Source organism: Acomys minous (assembly GCF_964271855.1).
Source record: "Acomys minous genome assembly, chromosome: 6".
In the NCBI taxonomy this organism is placed as follows: Eukaryota; Metazoa; Chordata; class Mammalia; order Rodentia; family Muridae; genus Acomys; species Acomys minous.
Genome location: NC_140487.1, coordinates 38,997,267 through 39,023,303, shown reverse-complemented (window position 1 = coordinate 39,023,303; position 26,037 = coordinate 38,997,267). Strand labels below are relative to the sequence as shown.

The following is a 26,037-nucleotide window of genomic DNA, read 5'->3' as shown; positions in this document are numbered from 1 at the left end:
TCTCTTCCATAAGAACAGCCCTTTCCAGTTCCTGTTTGCCAGTTTCCCAGTGTTTGGGGTGCAGTGAAAGAAGGAAACTGGAACTGAGGCAGAGGTCCAGGGGTGCCCTCTTGACAGGAAAGGGAAAGGAGGGCTCTCAGGCCTACTCTCTCAAGCAGGCTGTCAGCTCCTGTGGAGAGGTTGGCAAGGCAAGAACTTTGCCATAGCGTGAAGTTCGGAGGCAGGACACCATCTTGTGTTCTTGCATATGGACTAGAGTCTTTACTGTAAGCCTGCCACTTCCACAATCCTGCCCAGCTGCTTAGAGCCTCATACTGGCTATACACTGTTGGCGCAGGGAATAGCGACTCACTGTGCCTGATGTGGGCCATCACACCTAGTTAGCCTCTGGGCGCGGAGAGACTGCCTTCTTAGATGTTGGTAGGAGGTGGACATAGTGGTACAGGCCTGTGTTCCAAACTACCAAGGAGCCTGAGGCAGGAGAGCTGCAAGGCCCACTGTGGGCTGCAGAGTGAGTATGAGGCAATCTGGACAACCTAGCGAGACTCTGTTTCCAAATAAACAAGACATAAAAAGGGCTGGGAAGCCCAACATGGTGGTATATGCCTATAATCTCAACACGTGGGAGGTGGAGGCAGGAAGATTAAGAGTTCAAGGTCACCCTGGGCTGCACAGTTCAACCACAGCTGGGAGTGTATGAGACCCTGCCTCAGAAGAACAAAGTGATGGGCGTGTACATGTGCGTAGCGGCTGTCCCCAGACCCTGGGTTCAGTCCCCATTGCTCAGGAAAAACAAAATTAAAAGAAAATGGGTTTGATAGGCTCATGAACACTAGGATGCACCTGATTGCTCTCCCCTTAAAATTATCCTCCTTCCTCGTCCTCCCCAAGGGCATAACGGGCCCAGGTCCCAGCTGTCAGTGGATGGGGTGGAAGGCTGTCGTTGACTCTGCTAGTGTCTGACTTGTAAGGCAAACACCCGACGCATGTGCACTAGAGTTTTATTAGGGTGAAGACAGCAAAGATATACAGGTTGGACATGTCCAAGATGTCACGGTACAGCCAAGCGGTCACAGCAGGTCTAGAGCCTTGTGACGAGGTAACAGGTACGATGTGAGGCAGAGAGTGTCTTGGTGACAGCGCAGGGAGGGGTCGGAGGCCTGGTGGGACAAGCCACAGCACTGGGCAGGACCCCTCCACCAATCTACCCTAGACCTGAACCTCCTCCTCTCAACCTGCCCTGACCTTTGACTTCCCGGGGCATATTTCATATTACCTGGGACCCAGGCTGAGATGGGGAACATGTGCTCGATGGCCATTCAGCCCTTCCTGAAGCTGTGGGAAAAGGGAGAGGCAGGTGGAGACCAGCCAAGATTGCCGGACGGAGCTCCTGGACCAGATGTGTAAGGTTTGGGGTGAGACCTACAACGCTACGGGTTGGGGAGGGCAAAGGGACTGTTACCAGAGCATTGCCAGAGCGCCTTTGAGAACTCCTTCTGTTCCAGAGATACCCCAAGACTCTGTCTTGGAAAACCTGGGGGCAAGTGGCGGGAGTAGGTGGTCAACATCCACCTCCCTGGACACTTGTGGCCTGGTTCTTCCCCCATTATGTCTGGGGTTCTGTCCCACCTCACAGAGGTAGTCCAGGATCTCAAGGATGGTAAGCAGGCTGGCTCCAATAAACAGCCCCATCTGTCCCCCAATGTCTCCTGTGGAGGCAGAGCGCTGTCAGCCCAGTCACCTGATCTGTCCACACCTCTGCAGCCCCAGGCAGTCTGTACACACCCAGCAGCTCCGACACTTCATAGGCCGCCTTTTGCTCAACTGCCTCATAGTTGAGGGCTTCAAAGAAGATATCCAGAACCAGTACGTTCTCCCTGGAGGAAAAGAAGCCCAAAGCGCTTGCTGGACACCGCCTGGTGCCAGCTGGAAGTAGGTGTGGGCATTCTGGCCTCTTTCAAGATCTTTGCGTTATTCCCATCCCCCAAGGCCGAAAGTTTAAGAAGTTTGCCCAGAGTCCCAGAACCCGTTATAATATGAATCCAGCCTGGGCTGTGTGCAGTCCAGTTCCCTCCTAGGAGACCCTCGACTCAGGCATAGTGCCTCCAGCATTGCTGGCTCACGTGATGTAGGTCTCGCTGCGGTTGTATTTCCGGGCCAGGTACCGAGCTGAAGCGCGGCTGGGAATCCGCACCATGGAGAGCTCCTTGGCATAGCGCGTGGTGGCGCACGGGTTGGGACAGACACACGTGTCCTTTCGCAGCATGGCGTCTGCAGGCCGCAAAGCAGGGATAAGGACCACTTGGCCAGAAGGTTGGGATCAACGATCAAGTGGATGGGGGACAGAGAGGCTGAAGAGATGTGCCTTACCCAGAGCTGGGCTGGCACAGTCCTTGTACTGCTGGGGGCTGCACACTGGGGCGTTTCCTAGGTTAGGAAGGTGAGATTGGTCCAGGAGCCTGAGAGCGCCCCCTAGGAAATCCCCAGTCCCTTATTCCCAACAGACCCCAGTCACCTACCAGGCATATGCATCATTCGACATCCACACTTCCGAGCCACGTAGCGCGTCTCACAGGCCAGGCGGCACCCTATTAAGCTGTAAGGAGGGCTGGGGCTGGGGCTAGGGGAACCCAAGGGATCAGAGGGCTCTGGATCAAAGTCGGGATCCACAGATGCAGTATTGCAGTCACCCCAGGGCGGTGGCAGGAAGGTCAGCTGTGGAGGGACGAGGGTAAGGAGACTCTGGGGTCATTGAAGTTGCTGGGGTGAGGGCCCCAGGGACAAGACCATGGCTTGGGGTCTGAGGGTCTTATGGGGGAGGGTGGGAGGTACAGGCAGATGAACCAACATACTTGCTGCTGCTGGCAGGACACAAAAGTCTGGTGGCCTGGGGCTGCCCCGAAGCCCAGCTGGTCAATGGCAGGGGGCTCCTCCTGGCTGTGGATCTGCACTCGGATCCCCACCTCAAACGGGGTCTCTTCTGCAGGGAGGGGCCTTTAAGGCCTCAGACACTCCACTGCCAGGAGAGACTCCCTTGACAGCCCCTCTCCGCATGCTTCAGGCATCCTCTCTACTCACCTGGCTCTCCTTCCTGTGGTCTCTGTGATTTCTAGTGCCATGCGTGCCTCCCCCCTCATCCCTCCTCACAGGCAAATGACCCTGTGCCCCTCACCCATGTCCTTCCAGATGGGCAGATACTCCTCCTGCTGTACATCCAGCATAACCTCCAGCCCATTGCCAGCGCCCCCCTTAGGAGTGGTGAGCAGGGGTGCACCGTGGGCACCGGAGTTGAAGGTGTAGCACTGCCCCATTCGCGTGAAGATCTGGGGGCAGAAAGGGACGGGCCCTCTCTCAGACAAGCCCTTGGGGATGGGACACCCCCGCTCCCCTCTTTGAGCCCTTTCTCTTTGTTTGGTCACTTGGGTTTTCTGGGAGGGAGGGGGGATGGGTTTGAGGCAAGTTCTTTTGTAGCCTGGGCTTGTCTGCTGTTTGCGGTGTGGCTCAGAGGGCCTCAAACTCCTGCCTCTCCTGCCTCCAAATACCAACTGCTGGGATTACAGGGATGAGCTGCCTGCCGTACCCAGTGACAAATCCTCCCAGTTCTCGAAGCAGAAGTCCAAGTTGAGTACATCTTGAATGTGTTGCCTAAGTACCTAGGGGGAACCTAGGTGAGTAAGTCCAGGTGACCTAGCTGAATTTCCACCCTGTCCCAAATAATTTTCTTTTCCTTCCTTCCTTCCCTCCTTACTTTTTTCTTTTTATCTTTCTTTCTTCTTTTTTCTTCTTTCTCTTTCTTTTTTTTTTTTTCAAGACGGGGTTTCTCTGTATAGCCTTAGCTGTCCTGGACTTGCTTTGTAGACCTCCCAAGTGCTGGGATTAAAGGTGTGTACCACCACCACCCAGGCTGTCCTACTTTTCTTCAGATTTTCTTTTTGAGGCAGGGTCTCTTTATGTAGTCTTGGAACTTGCTATATTGTGTAGAGGAGGCTGGCCTCAAACTCACAGTGATCCTCCTGCTCCTGCGCTGTTCCCCAGGTTCTGGGGTTAAAGGTATGCACCAGCATGCTTATTTTATGTTTTGGGTTTTTTGAGACTGGATCTCATGCAGCAAACCGGTTCTCCCACCCTCCTCGAAGGAACTCTAAAGCCCATATCTCAGTGTCCTCAGCCTCACATGTAGGCATGTGGAGTGGGGAAGCCTCCCTCCTCACACCAACTTCTCTGACTAGCCAAAGCCTGAAGCCTACGGGGATAACTGAAACAAAAGGAAATGGCTCTATTCTTTGGGGTGGCAAGATTCCGATGAGGCAGAGGAAAGTACGTCTTCTGGTGGCAGACAGGGGCCTCTGTCTAGAGTAGTCCCAAGGTTTTGCATTCTACCCTAGGAGTAGTGTCTCCACCGACTAGCCCTTGGCTCTGCAGCTTGCTTGGGTCAGTGTCCTTGCTGAGAGGCATAGCCAGGTGCACAGTGGCTAAGTGAGGAGAAGGGAGCCTCCAGAAGCAGCTTCCTGGACTAGACAGCATGACCTGGATGGAGCTCCTGTGGCCAGCAGGAACCAGGGGATATCCAGGCAGCGGTGTTACGGCTTCCTGGTGTCCAGGAAACTTGGGCTGACAAGGCTTAAGAGTGTAGTCCCTAGCTGGGTAGTGGTGGCGCACACCTTTAATTCCAGCACTCAGGAGGTATAGGCAGGTGGATTGCTGTGAGTTCAAGGCCAGCCTGGTCTACAAAGTGAGTCCAGGACAGCCAAGGCTGCACAGGGAAACCCTGTCTTGAAAAACCAAAACAAAAAAAACAAACAAACAAAAAAGAGTGTAGTCCCTGAGTAGGAGACTTAGGGCAACTGGGCTCACCACTGTGAAGTTCTCGGGCCCACAAGGCTGGCCACGGTAGCGGCAGTCCATCAACATGTCCTCAAGAGAATGGCCGGCTCTGGCGTAGAGTTGTGCCATGTCAAAGGTGGGACTAGGCATGAAGCCAGGCGGGGCAGGGGGCTGGCCCAGGGCGCGAAGGTAGGCAGCGTGTTCAGCAGGGTCCAAGCCCAGCAGCGCCGTTCCAGCCCAGTGCAAGTCGTTGGGTGTGAGGCGTGAGCGGCGAAGTGGATTGATATTACACAGAGTGACAGCTGGGAAGGTAAGCTGGTGGCTCTCACGCTCATCTAGGGTGGTCTTATGGTGGAACTCCCCATAGTAGCGCACCCGCTCAGCCACCTGGTAGAGGAAGGCCGCCAGCGACAGGAGCACAGCTGTGGCCCACAGCCCACGGCGCAGGGTCAGGCCCCCGGGGCCAAAGACGTGGCCTAAACCATGCATTGTGCAGCTGCTGGCGAACACCCGGATGTCCGAGGCCTGTCGCTGCGGGGCCTGCTCCAATCCGGAGGGGGGTTTCATGGCAGGAGCCCAGGGAGGGGGTCTGCTGACTGGGTACTGGGTTTCCGAGGAGTGACGGAAGGCTGTTTTGTAGGGCAAGTTGGGGAGATTGAGATGGGATTCAGGTGTCTCAGAAAGGAATAGAGAGGAGAGAAAAGGAGAAGAAGGGAAGAGCCAAGATTGAGAGGTGAAAGTACTGGCCTGGTAGGACTGGACGAGGTGAACTTCGGTCCAGCTCTGCCTTCCCCAGAACAGGCGTTGGCTCCGTGGGGCTGGGGCTCTGCAGTAAAGGCCAGGTAGGGAGCAGGAGGTAGTGGCAGGCAGGGGCTGCAGAGCAAGACTGATCTGAAGCTGCTGCAGAGGATTAGGTTTCAGCATGAGGGGGATGGGGGGGGCAGCAGAGCAGTCTTGGGGGGGCAGGGAAGGTCCCTGGGGCCCCAGGCTGAGCCATTAGTGCAGCGTGAGGGGGAGTCACTGCTGTCAGAGACCAGAGGCGCCAGGAGGAAACCGCAGCAGTCCAGCGTAGGGTTTGAAGTAAACCCAGATAGACATTGGGGTTGGGGATGCCTTTGGGGCCCAGTCACAGCCCCTGAATGCTGGACCTGAGGGTCAGCTGCTGAGGCTTGCTCCGGCCCCTCTTTCCTTTTGCCTCTCCTGCCCTTCCGAGAACCCACCTGGCATCATTTGTTCTTTCGCAGAGCGGACTTGGCTCTTGACCAAGTTAGAGAGTGGTGGGAGGTTTGGCACAGGCAGATTTTCTCTTCCTATGACCCCAGCATCCTAGTAATACTGCATGAGCAGGGCCCTTTTTGGGTTCCATATTTAGTGGCTTCCTGTGTTCTGAGTGGCTGTCTCTGCCTGGAGACCCAGGCCCAGCTCATCCTCAGACCCTCCTGCTGGTCAGGCTATCCTCCTTCAGAATGACTATGGATTTTCTTGCTCCCCCCAAGGTATCCAGGGTACCTCGTGACTTTCCATCTTCCTCTCTTCAATTATCATATTCAAAAATCATGACCTCCACATCCGGAAAGCTCCCTCACTACTGGAGGTGGTCCTAGTCCATCATGTGGAGGTGCTGTCTTCTGTCTTCTCTGATAACCCCTGGAGTTTCCCAGCCTTTCAACACCACCTTTGCTATCAATGTCATAGAGAGACTCCCTGGAACAGTTTCCGGGTTGAGAGCACTGCCTTGCTAATTTGGCAGATGTCACCAGATCCCCCACCCCCAGCCCCACAGCAGTTATACCATTTTGCACTCCCATTAGTCTTGACCAGGGAATATGCCTGGAGGGGACTCCAGGCCACTGAGTCATCAGCTCCCTGCACCTTGTCCTCCATGGGGCAAGGGCAGCATGTGATGAAGGCATGGAGCTACTTCCAGGAATTCTGAAAGGAAGATGAGGGGAGGGCTTCGGGGTGGGGTGTGTGCTTCCGGAGCTCAGTGTTAGCTGACTTGGAAGAGTGAGTGCAAGGGACTCAGACAAGAGGGGCCAGCAGGCCAAGGACATCTGCATAGGGGCCTGCCTGCTTCTTGTCACTGTCATGGTCTATACTGGGTAAACTCTCATCTATCCTCACATATCTAGGAATTAGGCAGAACTTTGTATGCTCAAGAGCAATCAGACATGGCTGGGCACGGTGGCACATGCCTGTAATTCCAGCACTCGGGGAGGCAGAGGCAGGAGGATTTCTGTGAGTTCGAGGCCAGCCTGGTCTACAAAGTGAGTCCAGGACAGGCTACACAGAAAGACCCTGTCTTGAAAAAAAAAATTAAAATCAGACCCCTCCATTATTTACATTTTCTCTAATGTTTATTTATTGCATACGCGTGTCACGTGTGTGGAGGTTCAGAGGATAACTTTTGGGAGTTTCTTGTGCACCACATGGGTTTTAGGGGATTGAACTCAGGGCCTTAGGTTTGTTGGCAGGTGTTTCTGTTTATTAAGCAACCTTGCTGGTCTCAGGATTATATTTATATTCCATGTCTTTGAAAAGCACTGGAGACTGCTAGGTTCATTCTGGTGGCTTCTGGCCATGAGTGGTAGGGACATAATTACACCAACCACCCAGTCACACTGTGAGGCCTCTGACAGACTGCGCACTGGTCCTTCTAGCAAGCACTCAGGGCTCAGTCTCAGAAACTGTCCCAGGCTTAGTGGCACAGGCTTGGCAAGTAACATCTTAGGAAGGAGAGGTGACTAAAATGGCTTGTGGCACTGATGTGACCGCTTTCTGGGGTTACTACATTGTGGTTTTTAAGGGCATCCTTACAAAATGTCCCACTTCACTTCTGGAAGAGGCTTCCTCAAGAGCAAGTATAGCCAAGCTGCTTTTCTCTACTAGGGACTGGGAAAGCCTGGCCAGGGTGACAGGGTAAACAAAGCCACAAAGCTGGGGTCACCAACTATTGAGCACAGGGTCCCATTCCCTGGTAGGCAGTCATCCGGTGGCTGTCAGGGGGCTGAGAATCTGTCACCAAGTGATCTGTGCACTGCTAGCCTGACGACTGTGTGCATGATGTGGGGCTACTTGGCTAGGTGCTCTGTGACAGGATTTTATGTCCCAATTGGACAGAGGGTGGGGCCACACAGAGGGGGCATTTCTATGGAAAGCAAAGGCCTTGCTCTAAGCTGCACTTGACCAGGTGAGGTGGAGGTGGAGTGGGGTGGGCAATGTCCAGCAGTGGCTGGACAATGGAAGCCACCCCAGAACTTGGCTTCCCAGGCTGTCACTACAGACACTGAACCAGAGCATGATGGACTAGGTAGGGTTCTTGGGTTCCTTGTCCTAAGCACAAGTCCAACTTCAGCTTCTGCACTCACCGGAGCCACCTTTCCTACACCAGCACCCAAGAGCAGCTTTTTCTGTACTTAGCACTGATCACTCCTGAAAGACCATTACCCTTTGCCGCATGACGAGTACAGACCGCTCGTGTGGCCATGAAGTTACAGCACCTCTCCCCTGCCCTGCACTACAACCCAGATGTGGCTGGCTGGGGACAGCTTCTCATGGGAAAGTGACCTGGAGTACCAAGGCTCGGGGCCGTCACACTTTAAGAGTATGTGGAGTGGGCCAATGTATCTGTAGCAGCGTAAGACAAAGCCCCGATGCTCCAGGAACATCAGTGCAGCACAGTCTAGAGTCTTTCACGTGCTTTCCTTGACACCTAAGAAGCCAGTGGAGGCCCCAGCCTGCTTCATTTGCAGCTTTGGGGCCACAGGCTCATGGCACTCCCTTTAGAGGTGAGGGGTAAGGTCACCATGTCACCACTTCCATCATCTTTATGGTTACTCATACCAACTTCACACACACTATACATATTTGTTTGTTTTTGTTTTTTGATACAGGGTTTTTCTGTGTACCAGCCCTGGCTGTCCTGGAGACCCGCCTGTCTCTGCCTCCTGAGTGCTAGGATTAAAGATGTGCCCCACCACATTCTAGAGGGCCTTTCATGTGTTTTCCTTGGCACCTAAGAAACCAGTGGAGGCTTTTGTTTTTTATTAACTGTGTCTTCCACCCCTGGGACAGGCTCTCACAAAGGCCAGGCTAGCCTCAAACTCTCTATGCAGCCAAGGATGATCCCAAACTGATCACCCTGCCTCCAGCTCCCGTACAATGGACCACTACTGCTTCACGCTTCCAGAAACCAGGACTGTGACTGTGTGAAGGATGAGTCAGGACCCACATTGCGGATGCAAGGTCCTACTCGGGGTGAGGCAAAGCCTAGGTCTCAGGTCCTGGGTTACTCTCCAACCCTGGGCTTTATTTTTATTCACAGTATTAAGGATGGGATATAGGCCCCTCACAAATGGTAGGCACTCTGCCACTAAGCTACAGCCTCAGCCTCTTTTAAAAATTTATTTTATTTATTTATGTGTTTTTCTTTCTTTTTCTGAGATAGAGTTTCACGATGTAACCCAGGATGGCCTTGAACTCTTGATACTCCTACATCTGTCTCCCAAGTGAAATCACAGCCCATTCTACCAGGCCTGGCTGGACCATGAATTTCAGCCCCCAGGAGCGAGGGCCTGAGCTACAGAGTGTTGGGTAGAACTGGGCCAGACTGAGAGGGTCAGGCAGAGGTGCTCAGGGATTCTGCCTCACTGACCACATCCCAGTAACCACAGGGCCGAGCCAGGATGGGCAAAGCAGCGGGGAGGAAAGCCACCCTCCCACCCCAGCTGCCGGGCCCAGTTCTTTCAAGGGAGCAGGAGTGCAGGCCACGCCCCAGCATACTGGCCCTTCAAGGGCTCTGTCCCGGCAGAGCTGCAGCCACAGAGGATGCTTGGCAGTGGCCTGTCCCCAGGGGACCTTTCAGGCTTTCCGCTGGCCACTCCTGGGCTCTCGAGGCTTCTCTGCAGATGGGACTGAGGTCAGTGGGGCATCCAAGGCTTGTCTCCGGATAAGCTCTGCATAGAGCCCGCCTTTTTTAAGGAGTTCTTCATGGGTGCCAGCCTGGACACAGGGAGGATCATTTCAACAGAGCTAAACTTAGAGCACCAGCAGGGCTGACCTCTACCATCTGTGAGCTCATAACCACTTAAGTCCCTGGCAGGGCCTCTCTGCATCTTAGCCCCTGGGTAGTTATCTCTACCTCAGTATCCCCATCAATACCATATACATCCTCTGGTCCTGGGAGCCTGCAGCTCGGCTTTCCCAGTGGCCAGAGGCCAGGGCTTATCCAAGGACAGAAAGACCTTGATGGGTTGGGGGGTTGCTCCCAGAGCGTGACCTCAAGCACCTGGAACCAGGCCAGGTGCTCATATATCTAGCTGAGCTCCGCCACCCGAGCCACTGCCCGTTCCCAACCCGACTGACCTCATAGACTTGGCCGTTGGCCATGACAACAATGCAGTGGGCTGCACGGACAGTACTGAGCCGGTGGGCAATGACTAACACGGTACGACCAGCGCTGGCCCGGTCCAGAGCCTCCTGTACTACCCTCTCAGATTCTGCATCAAGTGCACTGGTGGCCTCGTCCAGGATCAGCACAGTGGGCTGCTTGATGAGGGCACGTGCGATGGCCAGGCGTTGCTTCTGGCCACCAGACAGGGTTGTGCCCCGCTCACCTAGGGAAAGGGCAGGACAGGGGTCTAAAGTGATCCTTAGCTCCACACTTGAGGCGGTACACAAACGGCACTGGGTACTTACAAAGGTCCATCAGGCTCCTGTAAGGACCCCCACCTCCACCCCGCGTTCCTGCTTGGCAGTCTGAGTGCTCAAGCATGTTACTGCACCCCAAAACACCAGTGTCTTTCATGAATGCCCCTTCCTGGGTGTCTCTCACCAGGTGCCTAAAGCAATGACTGTCTTCCTGGATCCTGGCCTTGGCTGCAGTGAGCCCACTTGGCACCCAGGCATGGGCTACACAGCACAAATATGCTAAACACAGAGGGATTTGAGGCCATAGAAGACAGAGGTGACAATCTGAGAGCCACAAATAACCTCAAGGGGCTGAGAAGTAATGTCAGGGTCACAGGTCAGTAAGGGGAGCAGGCCTAGGAAGCTCCAACAAGCAAGAGACACACTGGAGCTGGGCATGGTGACGCACGCCTGTGTTGCCACTGTATTGTCCAGTACCATGAAGACAGGAAAGGCGTGCGCAAGGCACCTGCCTGTTGTGCTGAGGGATGCCCCTGAAGAACAAAACTACAGTCCAGGAGCCTGGCTTGGCCTGTGGTAGGCTCCAGAGTGCACAAGTCTGTGGCCGGGGCTCTTCCATTTACCTTTCTTCTATCCCCCATCTCCTCTCAGAGCCCTGTCTAGACTGTTATGCCTGGGGCCACGTGGGCTGGAGCTCTTCTGTCTCCATACAGCCATCTTTGTCCCCTCAGCCATGGTCTGGTCTTTCCTGGCTTGACAGTCTTCTAGCTGGCCCTCTTAAGAGTCACACTGAGAGCCGGGCGTGGTGGCGCACGCCTTTAATCCCAGCACTCGGGAGGCAGAGGCAGGTGGATCACTGTGAGTTCGAGGCCAGCCTGGTCTACAAAGCGAGTCCAGGACAGACAAGGCTACACAGAGAAACTCTGTCTCAAAAAAAAAAAAAACAAAAAAAAAAAACAAAAAAGAGTCACACTGAGTTGTTCCTTGCCTATAGGCTCTTGGCTCCTGGGCCGCACCACTGCCCTGCGGACCCACCAGCTTCCCACAAAGAGACCTACCGACCACGGTGCTGTAGCCCTCGGGGAAGCTGCTGATGAACTCATGGGCGTTGGCTTCCCGAGCAGCTGTGTACACCTCCTCGTCAGAAGCTTCCACCTTCCCGAAGCGGATATTCTCCATGATGGTTGTTCCAAACAGGACTGGCTCCTGCAAGGTTGAGGGTGGTGGGGACACACAGAGGTGGTGGCCTCAGGCTATACTCTTGAGTTGGTGCCATATGCACCAAGGACCCCTCATTGCAGGGAGGGTCTGAAGTTCAAAGCCAGATGCCAATCACATGAGGACAGGAAGGCTCATTAAAGGGAAACAGCGGCTCCCTCCCACAGAGGACACAAGATTACCTCACCATAGGTGATGATGGACAGGCCCTATAGTGATAGGAAGCCATTTGAGTTTTAGTCTCTTCCTGCATGTGTGTCCCTTCTACCAAGGTGTGCTGGCTTTACCTCAAGCCCACAAAGAAAGAAACTATCCCTTGCTGGGCTTGGTGGGTGCTGGCCACTGGCAGTCTTAGGACCACTGCTCGGGGATCCTAAGACTGCAGGCCCACAGGAGCAGCGTCTGTGTCCTGGAGTACAAGGACAGAGCTGCATCTGTGTGGGAGAGAGGCTTCCTGAACCCAGAGGATGGATAGGACTCGTGAAGGCCGTGGACATCCTCAGGAGCAGGGAGATCAGTAGGGAGAAAGAAAAGGGGCCCCAGTCTTAATGTTCAGACTCTGCCCAACGCCAGCCCTTCACCTGGCTGATGAAACCTATGACCTGGCCCCGGAGCCAGGAGGGGTTCAGAGTACGCAGGTCATGCCCATCCAGTGTCACCATGCCAGCTGTGGGGTCATAGAAGCGCTCCAGCAAGGAAGCGACTGTGGTCTTTCCTGGAGGGGGAAGGGGGAGTTGTGGGGAGAAGGAGGGTTTTGGAGAATCTCCCAGCAAAGAGAGACCCCTCCATCCCACATAGGAGCAGGAACCGCTGAGGGCTTGCTACCATCCCTGCTCCAAGTGCCTACCACAGAATGACCCAGACGATGGGCGGTGGTGAGGTGCCTCTTACCTCCCCCAGACTGGCCCACAAGAGCCACGATCTTGCCGGGAGGCAGCGTCAGGGTGAAGTCCTTGAGCACCTCAAAGCCAGGGCGGCAGGGGTAGCTGGGGGTGGCCAAGAAAGCGCTAGTCAGACCAGCCTCCTGGCCCTGACTCCCCTAAGTACCCTCACAGGGGCTTGTTCACAAGGAGCATTTAGTTAAATGCCACCCGACATCCCCCCATTCTCAGCCCCAAAGACCCCTACCCACCACTGCTGACCTGAAGCTGACATTATGGAAGGTAACGGAGCCACGGAGGTCCTTGCTGGGGATACAGCAGCCCCCCGTCAATGAGATGCAGGGGTTCAGGGCCATGTACTCAAAGACACGGGCACCTGCACTCAGCCCACGTACCACCTGCAGAGGGAATCCAGTTTGTGGTCGAGATAAAAACTGGGGCCCAGAGCCATCTGGGTGGTGCATGCCTTTAGTCCCAGCACTTAGGTAGCCAGAGGTAGGCGGATCTCTGTGAGTGCGAGGCCAGCCTGGTCTGCCCAGTCCAGGACAGCCAAAGCTACACAGAGAACCCTGTCTTGAAAAACCAAAACCAAAACCAAAACCAACCAACCCAACCAAACAAACAAAAAAACTGGGGTTCCATGGAAGGGGGCTTCTGGTACCGGATAGGGTTACAGTGTGTCCATAACTTTCATGTTAGACCATGGAGTGGAGCCAGACTGTAGGCTTTGGTTCAAAGTCCCGTTCTTTGTTCCTCCTCTGTCTACCCCCAATCATAGGCAGTATTCACAGGAGCGACACACATGCACACACGCACACACACACACCCTTCTCTCTAGTGATGGATGGGACTCTATACCAGACTTGGGTACCCCATCTTGGGACAATGTCACTTACCTGACCAAACAGGACAGAGAGGCTAGCCATAGACCTGCCAAGAGGAAAGAGAAAGAAGACTTAACAAGAGCCAGAGAGAAGGGGGAAGTTGTGGCAGGGGAGGCAAGAACACAGGACTCATGCAGAGAGGGCCTCGAAGGTCTTCCTGGGACCCTGGGATCCTAGACCACTGAGTTCTGTGCCTTCTCAGTTAGGGTAACAGTTGTGTGCTGCCTAGGCCAGGCTCTGGATGGGGCTCCGGAGCTGCTGGATGAGGGGTAAACACCCGGGACTTAGCAGTAGGCCTGCATGCTTTCTGGGCCTTTAGTATATGGGTGAGGATTGCCCACAGCATTAGGGAGGATATCAGCCCACCAGGGGGGCTAACTGATGCCTTCTACCCGCTCTAACTGTACTGCTGCCTGACAGAGGCCACAGGGATACAGATAGGTCCAGAGTGGGAGGTCAGATGAACGCCAGACCTCTGGGGAAGCATGGACTGACTTTCAAACTAAGGTTGAAAAAAGGTTAAGTCTTTTCAGAAAAAGAAGAGACAGGGGGCTAAAAGGGGAAGCCCCGAGGAGCCCCCAAAGCAAATTTCCCTGACAAAGATTATACTGTGGGCTTACCCTAAAGGTGGGTATGCAGGAGATGCCATGTGTTTATCTGTCTAGACAGTGGGTCACCTCCCTTGTGTTGGCAGGGTTGGGGCTGGGGCTGGGGCTGGTCGCCTGCTGTGAGCTAAGGAGGAAGGTGAGTCAACGGCCTTAGTCATGGTCTCCAGTGGGTTAGCCAACCCATGACTTGTGTATGCCGCTGTGTGCAATGGGTCCTTTCTGAGAAGAGAAAAAGACTGCCGTCCCAGCAAGCTATGGACCAAATCCACTTCTTCCAGTGCTGGGGAAAGCACCCAAAGGCCCCAAGGAAACAGTTTTGCCAGACTCAGTGCAATGGGCACTTGTCAGGAGGAGGAAGGCTGAAGGGGGAGGTGCTAGGTGAATAGCTATCTGTGGATGTGGATGGGACCAGCTCACAGAATACCAGGAATCCATTAGGGCCTGGCAAAGCACCCAAACGCAACTGAAATCCAAACATGCAGGACTCAAGGGAGTGCCCTGACCTTGCTCTGAGACCTGGCACAACAGGGCCAGCTGTAGATTATGAGGAAGTAAACTGACCTGGACAAATTCCCTATCTGGGGACCATATGTTCTCTGCCAAAAGGAACACTTAGCTGGAGCTGTGATGCCTCGCTCACTCTTCCCTTTGGACCTCAGCTTTGTTTTGTTTTTTTGTTTTTTGAGTCAGGGTTTCTCTGTGTAGCCTTGGCTGTCCTGGACTCACTTTGTAGACTGGGCTAGCCTTGAATTCACAGAGATCCACCTGCCTCTGCCTCCCAAGTGCTGGGATTAAAGGGGTGTGCCACCACCGCCCGGCTGGACCTCAGCTCTGACACATGGGCCCTTGGATACACAGCAAGAGTCAGGAAGAAACAGCAGCGTCCTTAAGGAGGCCTATTTCTCCAGGTGGCTAGTGATGGTGGCCTGAGCAGGGGCCTGACACAGTGCAGGCTACTCTGTGGGCTGCCCTGCAGTTATAAGCACAGCACTGCTTACGGCTCACTAGTGGGTGACTACAGGGAGGAGGGAGGCGTGTGCTCAGGGAGTAGTCGCAAGCTGTTCATCTGAGTCCTCAGGACAAGAAAGCCATCAGGGCCGGAGCCCACTCTGACCAGGGAGTTAGGTCAGCATGAGGAACGTAAGGTAGCAGAGGGCACATGGAAAGCTCCTCCCCTTCTGCCATCAGAGCACCTGGGTCACAAAGGCGGGAAGAACACACACCTGGCCCGGAGGACAGATAAGGCTTTGGGGACCACCGGGTCTGCAGGTCCTTGGTGTGGAGCAGAAACGCTGAGAGGCAGGTGCACAGTGCTCTGCGGACCCCTGGCTGTGGTGGGGACGAGACTGTCCCACCTCCTGCAGGTTGGCCTTACTTCACACTGGACACTACGACACTAAGCCACTCTCTAAGAAACTGTGGAGTCACAGCCATGGGCTCTGGGCAGGGACAGCACACCACTATGAGCAAGAGGGTCACCTCGGTAGGGAAGCATAGATTGTAGGGAGGGCACTTCTTGACACGGCTCGTGCTAGTATGTCTTTGCTCTTTAATTATTTATTATAGCATACTCTTTAATTATTTATTGTAACATACATATATTTAAAAAAATATTTGCTGTGGGTGGGGAAAGCAAGGTAGAAAACAACAACAGGAAGTGCTTGGGTTTTATTACGAGAAGGGGAGGGATTAGCGGCCTGGAGGGATGGGGGGGGGGCAGGGGGCCGCCCACTGAGGCTGCCTTCTGGCCAAGGGGACAGATGAGCTCTATGTTGCTGCACAGGGAAGATGGGCCTCAGCTAAGCACGGAAACGAAAGCTACATGAGGAGCATTTGTGGGGGAGGGGTCTGCGTCTTGTTTTAGGAAATGGCTGGAGGCCACGGCAGCCCTTAAGAAGCCTGTCAAGTAGGGTACTTAGTCCTGATACATGCCACAACATGACCCCGCCCCCCAGCACTGTGCTAGGTGAAACCAGCTGGGCACAGAGGGAAGGATGACGTGTGCCTACCTTCTGTGTGGTCAGTGCCACAGAAGGCACAAAGTAGGAGGAGGTGCCAGAGCCGACAGGAGTGGGGAGCTTGTGTTTAATGGGGATGAAGTCTCACTTTTGTAGGAAGACAAAGTTCTGGTGATAGGTGTCAGTGGTGACTGAAAACACTGGGCCATGCACAACACTACTGAAGTGTACACTTAAAACTGGCTAGGGCATTAAATTGTCCATTGTCTATTCACCACAATTAATTTTTTTAAAAGCTTCTCAGGGACACTTGAGAGTTGCCAGGAAAGCTAATGATGCTGACTAAGTCCCTGAATGCAGGCCCAGTGGAGCCTTAGAAGGCTCTTGTGGAAGTTTTGGGGGTTCTTCCCTGTTGCATTTCCTTGGGTGACTGGGGTTAGTGCTAGGCAGTAGCACCTCCCCCAAGTGCACTGACATCCCTGTTCTCCTAGTATAGGAAGGGTTCTGGAAGGATTGGGGTGGGGGGGAATGTGTGTGTCCTGAGAGATGAGAGTAGTCCTCACTCACCTCTGCACTGTCTGGGAAGCCACCAGGAAAGACATGAGGTCTCCCCCTCTCAGCTGCTGTCCAGCCACAAGGGAGCCCCCAATGAACAGGGTGCCCAGGACCATACCTACATGGAAAGGGGCCAGGCAGTGAGGCAGGAAGTGGCCAGGCATGAGGACTGAGTCCTGAGTCTAAACCCTGCTCTCCTACCAGCTGACTCTCAGCCCTGAACTCCTCATTGCAAAAACAAGATGGGCAGGCCAGGTATAGTGGTAGGCCTGTAACACTTACTCATGAGGCTGAGGCAGGAGAATCACAAGTTTGGGGCAGCCTGGGATACAGAAAAAGTCTGAAATCAGCCTAGGTAACTTAGTGAGGCTCTATGTAAAAAGAAAAAGGCTGGGACGATGGCTCAGTGGTTAAGAGCACATACGGCTGATGCTGAGGACCTGAGTTCAGTTCCCCACAGCTCACAACTGCCTATAACTCCAGCTCTGGGCCGTCTGGGGCACCTGCATTCATATCTACATACCCACATACAGACACACATGTACACATAAAAAAAAAAAAAGGCTGGAGAAACAGCTCAGTAGTGAAATGTTTTCCTAACACTGAGGTCCTGGTTCTATATCAGTGGCCCCAAAATAAATAGGAGCAGGAGGGGCAGGAGTACAGCGTACCCCTTAAGGGCGCCCCTGTAGCATTCTCCACAAGCTAAGCGATGGTATCACTCTCTCATTACCTACAGGTATTAGAAGTGGGGCATCTCACAAATGAAGGTACTCAACGTTAGGAAGACCGGGCAGGGGGTGCTGTCTGTTGCCTACTTTGCTCCCAGCCAGCCCATGCCCACGTCCCCTCCCAGGCTAGCCCTCATTCACTCACAGTTGAAAGCGATGTTGGAGAGCCCTTGGAACAAGGCGATGCCCCTGCCCAGCTCCTCTGCTTTACAGCGGCAGGACTCCAGTTCCGCTTCATAGCGTCTGGGAAGAAAGGTCGGGCTGGGCACTCAGGAAGCAGCTGGGCTGAGGGGCAGGGCAGGGGAGGGTATGTGAGAGAGATGGAATCGCTTTATACTCTGCCGTCCCGGGACTTACTCCTCTTCCCTCTTCTCCATAGCAAAGGCCCGCACAGTCCGAACATTGCCTAGCGCCTCATCTGCTACACCTGTTGCCCTGGCAATCTGCATGGAGACAGGAAAATGGGGAGGAGGTTGTTGACGGGAAGAGGAGAAGGAGAATGGGCCAGAGATGCTAGGAAGAAATAAGGGGGCGTGCCAAGAATTCCAGTACCTGCTCCTGACACTGGCGAGACAACTTTCGGAGACCTGAGCCCATCAGGGTGCCCACTCCCATGAGGGCAGGTGTGGCGACGGCCAGAAGCAGTGTAAGGCGCGGGGACAGCAAAGACAGGGATACCAGGCTACCAATCACCTGGGTGCAGCTGCGCAGACCCTAGTAGTGAGAGGAGGGCAGAGGACTTTGGAGCATCAGCACTGGGTGGTAGGTATTCTGCTGAGGGTGGGCTGGGCACGGCTCTGTACTTAAGAGGCCCAGGCCACAGGTGTGAGTCCTGGAGGTCAAGGGACAGTCACTGGCTACCAAATGAAACTATTTCCTGACGAGTCAGGGTCTGATCACAGTTGTGAAAGGGATGGGAGAGAAAGCCCATAGGCCATATACTTTTTTGGTGGGGGGAGGGGATTCGAGACAGGATTTCTCTATCCTGGACTCACTTTGTAGACCAGGCTGGCCTCGAACACACAAAGATCCACCTGCCTCTGCCTCCCAAGTGCTGGGATTAAAGGCGTGCACCACCACCACCTGGCTAGGCCATATGCTTTTTTACTCTAGACAAACCCATTGCTTGTTTCTGTTTTGAACACACTGAACTGCACAGGGATACACCTGACTGGCATGGGCTGGTGTCCTGGCAAGCCTGGGACCAGGTGATAGAGGGGCGCACAGAGTGGGGCTGTCAGTATGCTGTAGAGTCATGCCTGAGTTCGATGCTGGCTAGCCATGGGCACAAAGGGGTCAGGCTGGGTCAAGTGAATTTGCTCCTGCCAGGAAGCAGCAGCCTGTCCTAACCTTGACACTTTGCCAGGGCCTCTCTCCAGATTCTTCATTCCCTTTCCCACACACCTTCCTCCGACAGGAGGAAGCCTTGGCCTACACTCAGAGCTGGGCAGGGGCATGTCAGGATGTCAGGGCTGGCCTGCTGAGCGTGCACGGGGACCCGACCCACTGACCTGGGAGATGACAAGCTTGAAGGATGACTTGAATTCCTGCACGTCGCTAGTCAAGCGGCTCACTAGCTGCCCTGTCTTTTTGGCGTCAAAGAAAGCAATGTCTTGCCTGACAGTGAAACATGATGAGGGCAGGTGGAGGAGGAGAGGGAAATGTTACTTCAGGGTTGGACCCTCCTAGACCTCCTGGGAGCCATCAGCCACCCTGGCCCCGCCCTCTACAGCTGTCCATACCGGAGCAGGGAGCTGAAAAGGTCTTTCCTCATGTCCATGGCCATCCGCTCGCCGATGTGGGACAGCAGCACTAGGTACCCAAAGGTCAACAGTCCCTGTAAGAGAGGCCTGGCATTCAGGGGCACCCCAAGAAGGCTGCTGTGAGCCCCAGGCCCTCCTCCCTGGCTGTACCTGAACACCGTAGAGCAGGAGCAGCTGGGTACTGAGCCTCCGGGACTCAGACACGAAGCTCCCCACTCGGTCCCTCATGTACTTGGCCACGATCTCCACCAGCTGGCCCAAGAGCAAGGGGATCTGCACATTCACGAGTGCGGCACCCAAGGCCAGCTGGGACAGGGAGAGAGGGAACAGACACTTGGAGAGAAGGCCATATCACCCGCTCCCCAGCTCGGGTTTTGGCTCTTCCTCTCCCACTATTGAGCCTTGTGCTGTCCACGCTGTGGCAGCTCATGGGGTCACAGAAGGGCCTCTTTGAGAGTTCAAGTCCAGCCCTCCAGCCCCCGGGTCCTCATAGCCCCCAAACTCAGCCCGCTCCCACAGGTCATGCTGATGCCCCAGCCTAGGCAACCCTTGCTGTTTCCACAAGGCAGGAATGCTGTCCCTGTGCAACACAGGTTTGGAGTTGCCTAGGCCCTTCTTGGCCTGAGCATAGAGGACCAGGGAAAGCCTCACCACAATGGCTACCCCCAGGGCGAGCAGATGGGGGTGAAGGAAATGCCAGAACAGCTTCCAGTTAAAACGCAGCTCTGGGGCACGGGGTTGGGGGTGAGCAGGAGGGGACCCTTCGGCCTCACACAGTGCTATAAGGCAGAGGCGGGGATACTGCCATAGCACTGCAGGGACCACCAACGTCCCCCCAATCCAACACCAAGTAGAGGAACTCCGGTGGGAAGCTGGTGGGGTCCGAGGGAGGTGAGCCCGGAGCTGTGACCGCAGCTGGGCCACTGCCCGGAGGAGGCATGAACCAAACTGGTCATCTGAGGACCTGTAGGTAGAAAAAGGCACTGACAACTGTGGCCCTGGCTGTCTGTCCATCAAATGACCAACCAGCCTCCCCCTCCGGCTGAGCCTTCTGGAACAGCATTTTATCTGCTGCCTCTCCCAGGAATGTTTTTGTTTTGTTTTATTTTATTTTGAGATAAAACTTCCAATATTCCCCAGCCGGCCTTGAACTTTTTGTTCTCAAGTGATCCTCCTGGCTCAGCCTCCCGAGTTGCTGTGACTGCAGGCATGTGCTACCTCACCCAGAATGACTATCTTAGCACATTCTTAAGCGACCTTGTTTTGTAAGACACCCGCACATGTGTGGAACGGCTACGGAATGGAATGCTATCAGAGCACAATCCTAAGAGCCCTTCCCTCAAGCGGGGTCTTCTAGCCAGCATCAGCCAGCAAGGCCCCCACTTAACCTCCAGCAACCCGGTCAATGCAGGTCTCCAGCCTGCCTGAGTGAGGAAAGGCCTGGAGTGGCAGCTGGCCTGGGCCTCCTTTACAGGGACAGACCAGGAAGGCTTCCTTGATCCTGGTGGTGAGCTTCTCTGCGCTGGCCCTGTACACGTGCAGTCATACGGCATAAGTGACCTAGCAATAGTGAGTTGATGGTCCACAGTTTTTTGTTTGTTTGTTTGTTTTGTTTTTTTGAGACAGGGTTTCTCTGTGCAGCCTCGGCTGTTCTGGACTCGCTTTGTAGACAAGGCTGGCCTCGAACTCACAGCGATTCGCCTGCTTCTGCCCCCTGAGCGCTGGGATTAAAGGGTTGTGCCACCACGCCCAGTGGTCCACAGCTCTTGACCCTGGAAGATGCCTTATTCTCACTTGGTAAGAAGAAGGCCAGGGAGGGGGTGTCATTTGTTCCCAGGGATGGGCGGGAACAGGGACCTCTCCTGTCTGGTTCTAGCATCCAGGCTCATTCTCCTGTCCTAAATTTGCTATGGCCAAGGCTATGTATGGTAGTCAGGGCCAGAAGAGACCTAAATCTTTGGATTTATTTCACCCCTTTACCCTAGCTCCTGTAGGCAGGCCCTCAGTGTGTGACGCATGAAGACAAAGGGCCATATGTTCCCCTCCCATTGTTGACAGAGGAAACAGAAAGAAAACCCGCAAAGGACTGATATTGTCATCATCCTCTTGGATGGCTAAGCCCTTTTTTTCCCTTCAGGCCCTGTATGCATTAAACGGAAATGCGATTCAGCTGATTACAACATCTGTAAACTTACCCTGACACAGAGTATGGAGCCAACCCAGTAAGGTAGAGTAAGTTTCTTCCCTCGGGGGTCATGCTGGCTGGGGTGAGGGTGGGGTGGGGAAGCTCGGAGGTCAGAGAGCAGGTGCTGCTGTGCTTGCCTGCAGCATCAGAAAAGGCATTGGTGGATGGGTGCCGGCCATGTTCATACTGGGGCTGGGGTGGGGGTGGGGCAAAGAAACACTCTCGGGAGTGTCCGCAATGAGAGTACAGTTTCAGCAACAATGTAGCTTTGACAAGCAGGCTGGAGGGAGAGGAAACAGGTGTCTTGGAAGGGTGGTCTGCCATCCCAGGCTCCACCGGGACATGAGAAGGCCACCACGTGGGGCTTTCAGAGTTGTCTGGAGTTTTTAGGATAAAGTGTGATAGAATCAAATTTGTACTTTAGAGGTCATAATAGAGGAGATCCAGAGGAGAAAGACAGGACAGAGGAAACCTGTTTGGAGTAGAAGTTATCTGGCCAAAAGTACACAGAGGAATGCTCAAAAGAGACTAAGGATGAGGAAACACTTAAAAACAAACAAACAAACCATATAAGTGGGACGCGGCATTCCTGAAATCCCAGCACTTGGGAGGCTGAGGCTGGAAGATTTCAAGTTCAAAGCTAGCCTGTGCTACAAAGTGAGCCCTTGTCTCAAAATAAAATCAAACAGCGGCTGGAGAGATGGCTGGGCAGCTAAGAGCAGGTACTGCTCTTATGGAGGACCTGAGGTTGAGTCCAGCATGCTTGTCAGGAAGCTCACAACTGCCTGTGACTGCAGCACAGCTCGGGGGATCCAACCTGTCCAGCTTCCTCCGCACCTGTGCTCATGCGCACATATCCACACATGCACATAACCACAAATATACAAGAGCCCAGAGGGTGGCTTGCTTGTCCCTTAATATCATGGCTTTTCATATTTCCAGGCCCTCACTATAGATTTCACCCTCCCTTGCTCTCAGGGAAGCCCATGCTTGGCCCTGTTCCACCTGCCTGGTCTTTTTTTTTTTTTCCACTATGCCGTCCGTCTATCTATCCTCGGTTATAGAGAAAACACACTCTCTTTTCGTCCTGTACCACTGTCCTACTTTCCCATCAGACAGTATCTTACTGAGGGGCCAGAGGCATATTTTACTCTTCAGAACTTAGGAGATCTCTGGGGTATGAGCTGCCTATAGAGCAGGTGCATGCTGAGCTGCCTATGCCCTTGTTAGAGATGCAGTACAGATGACCTCACCACTGCAATGCTCTGCAAACATACAGATTTACTGTGACTGACACTGTGCATGGTGACTTAGTACAATGCCCCAGTACAATCCAGTGTCGTGTGTGTGTGTGTGTGTGTGTGTGTGTGTGTGTGTGTGTATGTGTGTGTGTAGCAAAGTTGAAAGGTTTCGCAAAATACTTCCCTTAATTCTGAAGCATGTATTCTGATAGTTTCTGTTATGTTCCTTTCTGAATGACCCCGGTCTGCTAAATTCCTTTCATGAAATGAACACATTCACTTATTTGGTCTCACCTTGTGTCCCTTTATGGCTTAAATATTATCAACACCCTCACTCTTTCCTAGGGACTGTTTTCAAACCATTAATAATTTACCATGGCTACTTTCCAGCTTCTTCTCTCATCTTCTCCAAGCCAAGAATCTAAGAAGCCAATGGCAATTGCCAACAACTGGTGGACAAACTTCCCAGCCCCAGCTCTCCCAGCCCGTGCGCTTGCCCGCCCCCTTCCACCAAGCAGATGAGCTTTCCACAGTCACACACCCTGCCTTTGGCAATCTTCTCTGGGACCCCTCAGGGAAACAGTTGCTCTTTGTAGAATATTTACAATTAAATCCTATCCTAGGTTCTGGGTAGCAAGGCACTCCTATAATCCCAGCACTCTGGAGGCAGAGGCAGGTGGATCTCTGTGAGTTCAAGGTCAAACTGGTCTACAAAGTGAGTTCCAGGCCAGCCAGGGCTACACAGTGGAACCCCCTGTCTTCAAACCACAAGAAAATTAGACTTTGGATTCTTGCATGCTTTCAACCCATTTTCTCTCTGGAAATTTTCTTTTTAATTTTCTTTTTAATCTTACCAAAAATGGCTTGGATTAGATTTTTTTTTTCTGCCCAGGAACTAGAAATTGAATCTACTGCTCATATATGGAAAAAAAAAAACTACCACTAAGCCATGTGCTCAGCTCTCTTTTTACTATTTTAATTTTATTATTATTATTATTATTATTATTATTATTATTATTATTATTAAATTTATTTATTTTTAGGTTTTTCGAGACAGGGTTTCTCTGTGTAGTCTTGCCTGTTCTGGACTCACTTTGTAGACCAGGCTGGCCTTGAACTCACGGAGATCCACCTGCCTCTGCTTCTCAAGTGCTGGGATTAAAGGCATGCACCACCACTGCCTGGCTTACTCTCTATTTTTAAATTTTATTACAATGCTTATTTATTGCTGCATTTGCATGGCTGTGTGTATGCCCAGGTGAGTGGAGACCAAAGCACAACTCGCAGGAGTCAGGTCTCTCCTTCCACATTATGTTGTGGTACCTCTTTACCCACGAAGCCATCTGAACGGCCTTTTTACTCTATTTTGACACAGGATCTTACAAAGTTGTCCAGGTAGGCCTTGAACTTGAAGTGCATGGTATACATTCCACTGTGTACTGAATTTAGATTCAGCCTCCAGAGTAAATGGTTCAGATTGACTCCATTCCTGGCGAATGCACCTAGCCCCAAGAATCAATTCCTTATTCATTTAGTTCACTCAGAACTACTCACTATGGAGACTGTGCTGGCTCCATATTCCCAGCAACCCTCCTGTTTCAGCCAGAGCTGCTGATATTTCACAATGTAACTCTGGCTAGCCTGGAACTCTCTATAGACCAGGCTGGCCTTCAATTCACAGGGGTCTACTAAATCCAGCTAAGAACTACTTAACATTTTTAAAAAGTATGTCTTTGTTTATTAAGTATGTCTGAGACAGTAGAGGTAAAAAGATAATTTACCAAAACTGCATCTCTCCAACAGGTCCTCAAGTTGAACCTAGGTCTTGGTAGCAAGAGCCTTTACCTGCTGAACCATCTCGCCAGCTCAGGAATCACTTTTGATCATTTAAAATTATTTCGGCTAATTCCGAAGCACCATTAATAGTAAATATGTCGTGGATACAATTACAGACTATGTTCAGATCTCCAGAGGGCAGACACGGGCTGCGAGTGGCGCCTCTTGGTGGGCAGTGGTGACTGGGTGTGGCCAGCGGTCTGGAGTCGGCAGCGTCTTGACTGGTAGGAGATGTAGACCTAAAGAGCCTCCTGCTGGCACCCACACTGCGCCATAAATAATTGAGGCCAATTCCCTGGGGAGTGACATTCCACTCCCTCCGAGCTAGCCTACAACTCCCAGCAAGCCACGCGCGAGCCCAGAACTACACCTCCCGGCGGACCCCGCGCGCTGCCGGCCGGTCAATGGCCCACACTCCAAGTAGCTCTTGATCTTTTACCTGGCGGCCGAGAAGGTGTGGAAGCGCAAGGATTGTAGTGACCATCCTAGAACTGGACCACCCCGGATTCCGACCCGAAATAAGTGCACCAACATGTTGAGGCAGGGAAGACAGGAGGAGCCAGCAACGGCAATCTCACACTCATCCTACCGAAGGCTCCATGTTAGCTACGGCCACATCCCGGCAATCCCTCTCACCTCGGCGGTGATTGGAGAAAAGAAACATCAATCTTGTTGCAAGCTGTGATAGGATAAAATGTTGGCTGCAGGCGGGACCAAGCAGAAGCCTCGTTAGTGGCCTAGGGTACTGTGACAGAGGGCGTGCAATATTCGTTCTCACATTCGGGGATGTCCTGCGCTTCCGACTTCCGGCCGTTTCCCTAGGGATATTCTAGGCAATCTCTAGATTGCCTGGCATTTTCAGGAACTGTAGGGTGCGGCTTCTGTGGGAAGTAATGGGTGAAAATAGGCCGTGAGTTTTTTTTTTTTTTTTTTTTTTTGGTTTTTCGAGGCAAGGTCTCTCTGTGTTAGCCTTGGCTGTCCTGGGCTCACTTTGTAGACCAGGCTGGCCTCGAACTCACAGTGATCCGCCCGCCTCTGCCTCCCGAGTGCTGGGATTAAAGGCGTGCGCCACCACGGGCCGTGAGTTTAAAAACAAACACAAAACACACACACACACACACACACACACACACACACACACACACACACACACACACAAAACCCAACCCAAACAAACCTACAAGCATGTGACATGCCACCACTTTAGTCTCCAACTTCCAGAGACTTCGGCCACATGCATTGAAAGACTCACTTTGTGTTTCCGATACTGACCCTTAATTATTGTGAGTTATTAGCATGGAGGTCATGAAGTTTAATTACCAAAGTGCAACCTAAGACTTAACCTATAGGTTCTTTCCTCATTTGGGTCTGAATCACTGGTCTAAGCTTCCAGCCTCAAAGCGAATGGCACTTGCGCCAGTTGGGCGCTTTTTCTTGCTATAATTACCTCCCGTGCTATCCCCAACTGAGTCCTGCTGCATATCTCTGGCCAGCCTGAAACTCCCTTTATAGCCCAGGCTTGTCTTGAACTTGCCATCCTTCCTTTCCAGAGCTGGGATTACAGGCTTGAGTCACTACGCCTTCTTTGTAATTATTTTCTTAACTTGCCTCCTCCACTGAGCTGTGGCTTCTTGGTGCGAGTGGCTCTGACTCACTCCGGGCCCCTCTACACCTCAGGGAAAAGCACGCTGATGTTCTTTGCCC

General features: G+C 53.1%; 2 protein-coding genes and 1 long non-coding RNA gene across 5 annotated transcripts; 1 reads left to right on the top strand and 2 right to left on the bottom strand.

Annotated features, from left to right (window-relative positions):
* Positions 1–191: 191 nt before the first annotated feature.
* Positions 192–5,748, bottom strand: ASIC3 (acid sensing ion channel subunit 3; the record flags this gene model as incomplete). Of its 3 annotated transcripts, XM_084787730.1 has the most annotated exons (11): positions 192–1,160; positions 1,277–1,335; positions 1,463–1,534; positions 1,630–1,709; positions 1,786–1,877; positions 2,124–2,271; positions 2,371–2,427; positions 2,520–2,715; positions 2,853–2,980; positions 3,173–3,323; positions 4,855–5,596. In XM_084787730.1, 11 exons carry the CDS (start codon positions 5,389–5,391, stop codon positions 1,082–1,084), a joined length of 1,599 nt encoding a protein of 532 aa, XP_084643856.1. In that variant the 3' UTR covers positions 192–1,081. The 3 variants fall into 3 exon arrangements, with proteins under 3 accessions (XP_084643856.1, XP_084643854.1, XP_084643855.1); XM_084787728.1 differs by having other exon boundaries at positions 1,277–1,534; positions 4,855–5,748; XM_084787729.1 differs by having other exon boundaries at positions 192–1,335; positions 4,855–5,748.
* LOC311600726 lies at positions 5,335–9,485 on the top strand. The gene is made up of 2 exons (XR_014780340.1): positions 5,335–5,460; positions 5,579–9,485. It is a non-coding gene; the product is annotated as an uncharacterized lncRNA (long non-coding RNA).
* Positions 9,215–24,984, bottom strand: ABCB8 (ATP binding cassette subfamily B member 8). Its single transcript, XM_084787724.1, has 16 exons — positions 24,773–24,984; positions 19,723–20,035; positions 19,222–19,377; positions 19,051–19,145; positions 18,820–18,925; positions 17,861–18,022; positions 17,666–17,751; positions 17,454–17,551; positions 16,590–16,695; positions 13,469–13,502; positions 12,834–12,970; positions 12,583–12,677; positions 12,273–12,406; positions 11,532–11,679; positions 10,189–10,439; positions 9,215–9,825 (listed from the first exon to the last, which is right to left on the bottom strand). The coding sequence occupies exons 1-16, from the start codon at positions 24,865–24,867 to the stop codon at positions 9,685–9,687; spliced, it is 2,157 nt and encodes a 718-aa protein (XP_084643850.1). The 5' UTR covers positions 24,868–24,984; the 3' UTR covers positions 9,215–9,684.
* Positions 24,985–26,037: the final 1,053 nt, after the last annotated feature.

Bases quoted from the DNA above. Each gene is read 5' to 3' on its own strand.
- ABCB8 (XM_084787724.1), bottom strand. From the start codon at position 24,867: ATGTTGGTGCACTTATTTCGGGTCGGAATCCGGGGTGGTCCAGTTCTA. The intron at 13,503-16,589 runs GTGAGTGAGGAC...TCCTCTTGGCAG, and splicing joins GCTTCCCAGACAGTGCAGAG to GTCTATGGCTAGCCTCTCTG. The intron at 12,971-13,468 runs GTAAGTGACATT...TTCCCTCTGCAG, and splicing joins TCTCTGTCCTGTTTGGTCAG to GTGGTACGTGGGCTGAGTGC.